Below are 11,103 nucleotides of genomic sequence, written 5' to 3' on the forward strand. Positions count from 1 at the left end.
ACTGCTTTAGCACACTCTGCTAACCCTGATGTCCTTGCCGTGTCTGAATCCTGGCTCAGGAAGGCCACCAAAAATTCTGAGATTTCCATACCCAACTATAACATTTTCCGTCAAGATAGAACCGCCAAAGGGGGAGGAGTTGCAGTCTACTGCAGAGATAGCCTGCAAAGTAATGTCATACTTTCCAGGTCCATACGCAAACAGTTCGAACTACTAATTTTAAAAATTACTCTCTCCAGAAATAAGTCTCTCACTGTTGCCGCCTGCTATACCGACCCCCCTCAGCTCCCAGCTGTGCCCTGGACACCATTTGTGAATTGATCGCCCCCCATCTAGCTTCAGAGTTTGTTCTGTTAGGTGACCTAAACTGGGATATGCTTAACACCCCGGCAGTCCTACAATCTAAGCTAGATGCCCTCAATCTCACACAAATCATCAAGGAACCCACCAGGTACAACCCTAAATCTGTAAACAAGGGCACCCTCATAGATGTCATCCTGACCAACTGGCCCTCCAAATACACCTCCGCTGTCTTCAACCAGGATCTCAGCGATCACTGCCTCATTGCCTGTATCCGCTACAGAGCCGCAGTCAAACGACCACCCCTCATCACTGTCAAACGCTCCCTAAAACACTTCTGTGAGCAGGCCTTTCTAATCGACCTGGCCCGGGTATCCTGGAAGGACATTGACCTCATCCCGTCAGTTGAGGATGCCTGGTCATTCTTTAAAAGTAACTTCCTCACCATTTTAGATAAGCATGCTCCGTTCAAAAAATGCAGAACTAAGAACAGATATAGCCCTTGGTTCACTCTAGATCTGACTGCCCTCGACCAGCACAAAATCATCCTGTGGCGGACTGCAATAGCATCGAATAGTCCCCGCGATATGCAACTGTTCAGGGAAGTCAGGAACCAATACACGCAGTCAGTCACAAAAGCTAAGGCCAGCTTCTTCAGGCAGAAATGTGCATCTTGTAGCTCCAACTCCAAAAAGTTCTGGGACACTGTGAAGTCCATGGAGAACAAGAGCACCTCCTCCCAGCTGCCCACTGCACTGAGGCTAGGTAACACGGTCACCACCGATAAATCCATGATTATCGAAAACTTCAACAAGCATTTCTCAACGGCTGGCCATGCCTTCCGCCTGGCTACTCCAACCTCGGCCAACAGCTCCGCCCCCCCGCAGCTACTCGCCCAAGCCTCTCCAGGTTCTCCTTTACCCAAATCCAGATAGCAGATGTTCTGAAAGAGCTGCAAAACCTGGACCCGTACAAATCAGCTGGGCTTGACAATCTGGACCCTCTATTTCTGAAACTATACGCCGCCATTGTCGCAACCCCTATTACCAGCCTGTTCAACCTCTCTTTCATATCGTCTGAGATCCCCAAGGATTGGAAAGCTGCCGCAGTCATCCCCCTCTTCAAAGGTAATTGAATAATTTTTTTTAATCCATTTTGAATTCTATTCGTTCATACCCCTTGACTTATTCAAAATGTATTTATTTTTTTAAATCTCACCCATTTCATACAATGCCCCATGATGATAAAGTTAACACAATTTTTGTTTACATTTTTGCTAAAATATAGAAATTTAAACACACATCTCATTTACATAAGTATTCACTCCCTTAAGTCAATACCTTCGGCAGCGATTACAGCTGTAAGTCTCTAAGTGCTTTACACATCTGGATTGTACAGTATTTGTACGTTATTCTTTTAAAATTCTTCAAGCTCTGTCAAGCTGGTTGTTGTTAACTGCTAGACAGCCATTTTTCAAGTCTTGCCATATATTTTCAAGTCAATTTTAAGTCCAAATTGTAACTAGGCCACTCAGGAACATTCAATGTCATATTGTTAAGCAACTCCAGTGTATATTTCTGTTTTTGGTTATTGTCCTGCTGAAAGTAGAATTTGTCTCCCAGTGGCTGTTGGAAGTGAACCAGGTTTTCCTCTAGCCTGTCCCTAGCTCTATTCCGTTTCTTTTTAGCATAAAAAAACTCCCTAGTCCTTGCCATACTTGAAAATATGAAGAGTGGTACTCAGTGATTTGCCCTAAGCATAATGTTTTCTATTCAGGACATAAAGTTAATGTTTTAGTGCCTTATTGCAAACAAGATTTTATTCTGTACAGGCGTCCTTCTTTTTTCACTCTTGTCATTTAGGTTAGTATTGTGGAGTAATAACTACAGTACCATGTTGATCCATCCTCAGTTTTCTCCTATCACAGCCATTAAACTCTGTTTTAAAGTCACCATTGTCCTCATGGTGAAATCCCTGTAACTTATGTGACTTGTTAAGCTTATTTAGGCTTATTGACTCAAGACATTTCAGCTTTTCATTTTAAATTAATTTGTAAGAAATATATTTTAAATTCAGGCTTTAACACAACAACATGTGAAAAAAGTCCAAGGGTGTGAATACTTTCTGAATGCACGGTAGCTCTCCAGGAGGTGTGTTGGCCATCTCTCACTGTCATTAGTTCTGCTAACATTTTGTTTGTCTTACATTTGACAGATTGACTTTGTCGCCCATGACGATTACCCATATTCTTCTGCAGGAAGTGACGATGTTTACAAGCACATCAAGGCGGCAGGTGGGTATAGTCGCAACATTTAGTAAACGCTGCACCAGCAAGACTTAGGCCCAGTCCAGAAACAGACCCTAGCCCCTAGGAACTTGCAGTTGAAAGCATCAGATAGGTGTAGGCAATATGGTGAATGTTCTACTAAGCCTATCAGAAGGCTAAGTGGAGCAACTGACATATTTCTTATACCTATCAATTCCTTGTATGTTTAGAGAAAGTGCCACGGGTGTGCAGGGGCTAGGTTAGTAGCTGCTTCCGGGCAGCGGCTGACATTGATGCCGGTGTGGCTTTGCTGCATTGGGTTTAGCTGACTTCTCCCTTCACCTTCAGGCATGTTCGCACCCACACAGCGGACAGAAGGCATCTCCACTTCTGACATCATCACCCGTATTGTCCGCGACTACGACGTGTACGCACGCAGAAACCTGCAGAGAGGCTACACTGCCAAAGAGCTCAATGTCAGCTTCATCAATGTGAGTTATTCACCTTTTCTAGCAATGTAGTCAACTTCAAGGATGTATACATTTTAGACCATAGAAATGGATATCCCAATGGTTTGTTCATGTGTCAATGTCTTTCCAACTTTTCTTTTGAAAGAAAAAATTTCCCACTGGAGCTTGCATTCTAAAACAAGTGTAGAAAAACAGACTTTGACTTTAGTTCTATTTATTTTTAATTTGCAGTACATGAAACTTGCATTACTTCAACTGTATTCATAATTGGAGGAACTTGCTGTTAGAAAGGTGAGCCAGAAACCAGAGGGTTGCCAGTTCCAAATCCCTGGTCTGGCGGGAAGTGAGCGGAGGGTTGCTGAAATCAAATATTAGATGCCATTGCCTGGCGTTGTGCCCTTGCGCAAGGCACTTAACTCTCCACAACAACTGCTCCACGGCCGACATAGTATAGCAGCCCCCAGCTCCAACTTTGTTTGTGACTTTTGGAGGGGTTGGGATAAAGCAGAAGTCAAATCCGTTGGACCTTGTGTACAGTTGGATAAATAAAGTGATCGTAATCACCAGGACCCCTTCTTCCTTGTCAGTCAAAGTCTAAGTTTGATATTTCAGGCCAAAAATAACATTGTTTCACTAAACGGTACATTTTGTGGCCAGAAATGTACAGTTGAAGTCAGAAGTTTACATACACCTTAGCCAAATACATTTAAACTCAGTTTTTCACAATTCCTGACATTTAATCCTAGTAAAAATTCCCTGTCTTAGGTCAGTTAGGATCACCACTTTATTTTATGAATGTGAAATGTCAGAATAATAGTAGAGTGATTTATTTTATATATATATTTCAGCTTTTATTTCTTTGATCACATTCCCAGGGGGTCGGAAGTTTACGTACACTCAATTAGTATTTGGTAGCATTGCCTTTAAATTGCTTAACTTGGGTCAAACGTTTTGGGTAGCCTTCCACAAGCTTCCCACAATAAGTTGGGTGAATTTTGGCCCATTCCTCCTGACAGAGCTGGTGTAACTGAGTCAGGTTTGTTGGCCTCCTTGCTCGCACACGCTTTTTCAGTTCTGCCCACAAATTGTATATGGGATTGAGGTCAGGGCTTTGTGATGGCCACTCCAATACCTTGACTTTGTTGTCCTTAAGCCATTTTGCCACAACTTTGGAAGTATGCTTGGGGCCATTGTCCATTTGGAAGACCAATTTGCGACCAAGCTTTAACTTCCTGACTGATGTCTTGAGATGTTGCTTCAATATGTCCACATAGTTTTCCTGCCTCATGAAGCCATCTATTTTGTGAAGTGCACCAGTCCCTCCTGCAGCAAAGCACCCCCACAACATGATGCTGCCACACCCGTGCTTCACGGTTGGGATGGTGTTCTTTGGCTTGCAAGCCTCCCCCTTTTTCCTCCAAACATAACGATGGTCATAATGGCCAAACAGTTCTATTTTTGTTTCATCAGACCAGAGGACATTTCTCCAAAAAGTAAGATCTTTGTCCCCATGTGCAGTTGCAAACTGTAGTCTGGCTTTTTTATGGTGGTTTTATGGTGGTTTTCCCATGATGTCAAGCAAAAAGGTACTGAGTTTGAAGGTAGGCCTTGAAATACATCCACAGGTACACCTCCAATTGACTCAAATGATGTCAATTAGCCTATCAGAAGTTTCTAAAGCCATGACATCATTTTCTGGAATTTTCCAAGCTGTTTAAAGGCTCAGTCAACTTAGTGTATATAAACTTCTGATCCACTGGAATTGTGATACAGTGAATTAATTGTAAGTGATATAATCTGTCTGTAAACAATTGTTGGAAAAATTACCGGTCATGCTCAAAGTAGATGTTCTAACCGACTTGCCAAAACTATAGTTTGTTAACAAGAAATTTGTGGAGTGGTTGAAAAACGAGTTTTAATGACTCCAACCTAAGTGTATGTGAACTTCCGACTTCAACTGTATCTACAGGACTATAACAATAAAAAAAATTATACAGGAAAGCCTCATTTTACCTCTGGCATTCCTTTTGAATAAAGTTAGACTATGGCCTTGTTCGTATACTCTAAAAATGCATCCGCCTTTCATTCCTTTCTTTGTGATTTGCCATTGATCTGTAGTGTACCTCACTCACCTTATATCATTTGTTACCTCAAAGAAAGGGAGGAATGAAGGAAGGAGGCATTTATTAAGTATTCAAACAGGGCCTCAGAATAAGCACGATCAGTTTAGCCTTTTAGATCATAATGAATAAGATCATATGGACAGGTGGGGACCTGATCCTAGATCAGCTTTGTGGTTACGGACCTTGGTGTGCGTCTCAACATTGCCCCCTCCTCTGTCCAGGAGAAGAAGTACCACCTGCAGGAGCGTGTGGACAAAGTGAAGAAGAGGGTGAAGGATGTGGAGGAGCGATCCAAAGAGTTTGTGCAGAAGGTAGAGACAAAGAGCATCGACCTGATCCAGAAGTGGGAAGAGAAGTCCCGAGAGTTCATCGCCAACTTCCTTCAAATGTTTGGCCCAGAGGGAGCACTGGTGAGTGTCACTATATGCGTCCTAAATGGCACCCTATTCCCTATGTAGTGCACTACTTTTGACCAGGACCCGTAAGGCTCTGGTCCAAAGTAGCGCACAGTGTAGGGAATATGGTGACACTTGGAACAGAGCCTTTGAGAATGTCAGGGTGTGGGTCATGACCCAGGAGTTTTTCTTGACCCTGTGACTAGGCCCCAGTTATAGGGTGTTACTAGGGCCCCACGTGTTTCCTGGTCAGCAAAATTTCCTGCCTCCCTATTCAGGAGCAGCTAGGGGTCCCATTCTACCCAGGAAAGTAGGTTAGGCTAATTGCTTTGTTTTGTCCAACACCAATCAGATCTAGCCACTGTTCTGTATCAAGCTAGCTCAGTGAAGCTCCTCTGTCAGTTGCTATGGGTTGTTGTTTCAAATGTTCTATCCTTTTTGACACTATCCTTTCTCCCGAAGTGTGCATGGGTTCACTTTTCTTCATGTTGTCATGACGTAGCCCTTTTTGGGTGTGGATCGTGCCCCCCCTCACTCTCTCTCCTAAACCCAGGTATTGTTATCCACCTGGTCATGCAGAAAGAGAGGGTGAGAGCACAGAAAGAGAACAATGGACTTCATTTGGCCAAACTCCTAAATCCCCAAAATGGGAGAATTAAACATTCTTTCTACTTTTGAGAATGTGGGAATGATCCGTGGACTCTTATGTTGAGTGTGTTTCATTTGGGGATCTCATGAAGGACAGGGAACACACAACTGTATCTCTTAAAGTGTACATTTCCCAGCTGTCAGGTTTACATCTAAATCTTGTGAAACTTATGTGATTAAACATGAAACTATTTGTGAAAAGATGTAAAGTGATGTTGATGTCTAAATGAGAGCATGTATTTTCATATCAAGATTAACTAGTCAGTGGCCACACCCCCGTGAGCCCAGACATTACATTAGGCGTCATGGAACCACCCTTTTCAACTGAAACGTTTAAAAACCACTCCTGATTAAATTCACACCAGACCACGCAAACCAGTAAGCTAAGGTTGCAAATGGTTGAATATATGAGACCCAAAACATGCCGGGTGACGCTGGTGTGTGAAGTGGTTTAAACTACAACTCTACCAAAGGACAAGACTATACCACGTGGATCATTGGCTGCTAGAAATGGTTAAACTCTGAGACTATCGATCCCTACAGAATAAGAGCAAATCTTAGACGTAAGATTTAGAAATTACAGCTAGAAATGACGTAAACCTAGGATGAGAATACAGACAACCGCCGATGTATCTATCTATTAGAACATTTCTGAATGGTACTCTGAAGTATCCATTCGAACCACCTACAACCAGGAAAGACTGTAACTTCAATGAAACTTAACCAGAGACTCTGATGAACCCTACAGGACGATCGAGGATTTCAACAGAGAAGACAACAACGACGTACGGGCGTAAATATATATACATTGCAATTATTCTCGAATGAGTGGCCGTTCATGTGCAAAGGATTAGCATTTAAATTAATATAATTATAGACTGTGTAATGAATCCGTTTCTTTCCAGCTCTTTCTCAGTCTACCAAGCTGTCATATTGGCTTAGCCCACTAGAGACTTTTCCATCATTGTTAGTAACCAATATCTACTGTTTGTTATTTATTTCTGTGATTATTTAGTTAGTAAATAAATAATTAAGTCAATTTTGTTTATTGCTGATGCATAATTTATGCTAGGGTTCATGCAGATAACCAATAATTTTACGATGTTCAGATGAGACTGATAGAAAGTAAGGAATAATTAATGATTGACTGCTATTGATATAAAATATCTTCAGATCTTTAAGAGTGGATTTGGGAAATAGCTGCTCTATATAAACAAATACTTTCGTGGTGCCCCGGATTCCTAATGAGTTAGTTATTGTCTGATTAATTTAATCAAATAATTAAACGTTAGGTAATCTATTTGAAAATAGCATGTCATCTCATTTAACCATACTAGAGACACAACAATGTATTTGAAAATAAATGACTGGTAGAATAAGAAATATGATGGAAACACTCTTGTGTAGCCCATATTGGGATGCAGGATCTGTCTTTCAATATCTTTCTCTTTCATTTATTCTCTTCTCCCTCTATAGAAGCACATGCTAAAGGAGGGCAAGGGGCGGATGCTGCAAGCCATAAGCCCCAGGCAGAGCCCCAACAGCAGCCCGACCAGAGAGCGCTCACCCTCTCCGCCGCCCTCCTTCCGTCTGCCCTTCTTCACCAAGACCTCCCCTCCCTCTTCGCCCCACCACCTCAGTGGAGCAGACCGCATAAGCGAGGATGACGATTAGGAGCCTCCCTCCATTCCTTTCTCTCCCTGTGGCTGAGATGGTGCAGGTTAGGGTTAGGGTAAATACCATTTCATTTCAGTCAATTTATTGAATTGAAATGGAATTGACCCCCAGCCCAAGTGCTCACAAGGAATTGATAATTCACATGCTCTTGAATTAGGATGCCATGTTGCGTTTTTTTCCTATCCCGCTCACATTACTGGTTATCTTTACCAGGCCTCTAGTGTCAGTCAGGCCTTTGTCATGTTTAAAGGAAACCACAACACAATAGCACAGGAAGTTTAATCATAACTTTCTGTAAAACTGCTGTTCTTCGGGGTCACAGTGTTGTTATACACAAAATAGATTTTTTAAATGTTTCATTTATGATGTATAAAATGAACATGGGAAGGTGTCAGCCAATACGGGCGTGAGTGATGGGACACTCATTCGCTCACAAATTACTTGCATGTTCTTCCGACACACACACTACTATGGATTTGCCATGCTAAATCCATAGTAGCGCCAGAGAAAATTGAACAAGTGATAACCGGTACTTTCTGTAAATAATATCTTTCTACTTTCCAATTGATTTCATTCTGAATTTTCCTTATGGGAGTCACATGAAGTAATCGCTTAAGTCGTCTGGATTTTTAAACTTCTCTGGTGAAAGCATAATTCACATGGCACGACAATGGGTAAGAAGCTATTGAATCTACTAGGGGTTAACCATCGTACCGGAGTGTACGGAGCCCCTTCCCTGTTTCCCAGTCTAAAACTAGCCGGCACCTCATACCAGCTGTCTGCCTTTTTATCCCATAACAAAAGCTGGTTTCAAACATGGGGAGGGAGGGGACATGGGAGAGTTTCCTCCAATATGAAGCAGTAGAATGCCATCCCTCCTCCCCCTCCCTCTAGTGATCACGCTACAGGAGCAACACAGCAGCCTGTTGTTATCAATGAAAGACATAGTGAGCCTCCCTCCCCTCATAGATGCATTCTCTTCAACTGCCTCCACAGAAAAAGACCACTTGGGTAGAAAGAAAGCCTTGTGCAGAATTCCGAATACCCCCATAGCCACCTACCACCCCTTAGGGCCTAGGCACTCCTGTAGATCTGAAAGGATGGGATAGCTTTTGCGTTCTGGCTGGGTGGCATTTGCACTGTGTTGGATACACCTATTCAGTCCTTTTAGGCCTAGGACACACTGAGGTTGTACAACTGATGTACAATGCATTGGACTCGACAGTTGTGATGCAATGGATATTGTTTTTAACGGAAACGTTTAAAATATTGTTGTTTGGTGTCTCCAGAGTGGTTGGGTAAATATTTGTGTGCAGACAAATGCATAAAAATACCTGTTGTATCAAATGCGTTGTACAACCTGATGTGAACTAGGCCAGTAGACCTACAGGTGGCCTAAGGCTGTTCCACTTGCTCAGGAGTGAAGTTCCACTAGGGACAGATCTAGGATCAGCTTCCTCTCCCAATACACACTAATCCCATTAGTGGAGAAAATGCTAAACTGACCCAAGATCAGGGGAAACTTGATCCATTCTGCTTAATAACCTCCCGACTCTGTAACTGTAATTAGGTTGATCGAGGACTTTTGATTACATTGGTCACCTGATTAGTCACCAAGTTGAGTTGTTTTATCCTTGTATTTTGTCATTTACTTTTATTTAATATGTACTAAGTGTGTTGGTTTGCGTTAAAAGAGATCTACTGTATGTACTTTCATCTTGTATAGATGTCATTTTTGTATACCTCCTGGAAAAACCTTCTGCTGATTTTTCTTATTTTTTTGTTGTTGTAGAAAATAGTAATTCCACTAATCAGTAATTCCAAATGCATTGCGCATCTCTACAACTTTATTGCAATAGATTCCAAATAATTGTTTTGGGGGGGTGATTTATTAGATTTTTTTTCCAGAGTGCTGATGCTATGTCTAATCAGAGCTGCATTGTGGCATTCCTCCCAGACATTATTTTTTTTCAACAGAATTAATGTTTAAGCTTAGCCAGAGTCTGTGGTTATTCAAATCGTTATATTGTGAATTGTATTCTCTGAAGCAAGCAACTTTAGGCACTTATACAATAGTATGTGAAATATTATTCTGCGTTTACACGGGCAGCTCAGCCCGATTCTGATATTTTTTTCACTAATTGTTATTTTGACCAATCAGATCATCTCTGAAAAAGATCTGATGTGGAAGAAAGATCAGAATTGGTCTGCCTGTGTTGTGTTCAATTGAAATACTGTAGAATTCCATTCATTCCTATGGAGGACTGCTCCTACTGGGGAGTGCCAATATTGCCGACCTGTGGCTTCAAGGCCTCTCAATGGCCAATATATGGCATCTGCAATCCAGGCTTTGTACAGTGCATTTGGAAAGTATTCAGACCACTTGACTATTTCTACATTTTGTTAAGTTACAGCCTTATTCTAAAATGGATCAAATAGTTTTTTCCCCTCATCAATCTACACACAATACCCCATAATTACATTTTTGCATGTTTATAAAAAAATAATCACATTTACAAGTATTCAGACCCTTTACTCAGTGCTTTGTTGAAGCACATTTGGCAGCGATTACAGCCTTGAGTCTTCTTGAGTATGACGCTACAAGCTTGGCACACCTGTATTTTTTTTCTCTGCAAATCCTCTTAAGCTCTGTCAGGTTGGATGGGGAGTGTTGCTGCACAGCTATTTTCAGGTCTCTCCAGAGATGTTTGATGGGGTTCAAGTCTGGGCTCCTGCTGGGCCACTCCTGCGTTGTCTTAGCTGTGTGCTTAGGGTCGTTGTCCTGTTGGGAGGGTGAACCTTCGCCGCAGTCTGAGGTACTGAGCACTCTGGAGCAGGTTTTCTTCAAGGATCTCTCTGTACTTTACTCCGTTCATCTTTCCCTCGATCCTGACTTAGTCCCTCCCACTGAAATATATCCCCACAGCATGATGCTGCCACCACCATGCTTCACCGTAGGGAAGGTGTCAGGTTTCCTCCAAACATGACGCTTGGCATTCAGACCAAAAATTTCAATCTTGGTTTCATCAGACCAGAGAGTCCTTTAGGCTGTCGTGCCTTTTACTGAGGAGTGGCTTCCGTCTGGCTGCAGATATGGTTGTCCTTCTGGAAGGTTCTCCCATCTTCACAGAGGAACTCTGGAGCTCTGTCAGAGTGGCCACCTGGTTGTTGTTCACCTCCCAGACCAAGGCCCTTCTCCCCCGATTGCTCAGTTTGGCCGGGCG

At 42.4% G+C, this 11,103-nt stretch overlaps 1 protein-coding gene across 1 annotated transcript in view; it reads left to right on the forward strand.

Annotated features, from left to right (window-relative positions):
- Positions 1 to 10,354, forward strand: part of LOC110490072 (choline-phosphate cytidylyltransferase A-like) — a 36,578-nt gene extending 26,224 nt beyond the window's left edge. Inside the window, exons 6-10 of the mRNA XM_036945536.1 lie at positions 1,383 to 1,427; positions 2,515 to 2,593; positions 2,915 to 3,057; positions 5,381 to 5,569; positions 7,679 to 10,354. Coding sequence (XP_036801431.1) covers positions 1,383 to 1,427; positions 2,515 to 2,593; positions 2,915 to 3,057; positions 5,381 to 5,569; positions 7,679 to 7,876 — 654 coding nt within the window. The 3' untranslated portion in view covers positions 7,877 to 10,354. The remainder of the gene's footprint in view (positions 1 to 1,382; positions 1,428 to 2,514; positions 2,594 to 2,914; positions 3,058 to 5,380; positions 5,570 to 7,678) is intronic.
- The last annotated feature ends 749 nt before the right edge of the window (positions 10,355 to 11,103 follow it).

Source organism: Oncorhynchus mykiss, chromosome 15, assembly GCF_013265735.2.
Source record: "Oncorhynchus mykiss isolate Arlee chromosome 15, USDA_OmykA_1.1, whole genome shotgun sequence".
Lineage (NCBI taxonomy): Eukaryota > Metazoa > Chordata > Actinopteri > Salmoniformes > Salmonidae > Oncorhynchus > Oncorhynchus mykiss.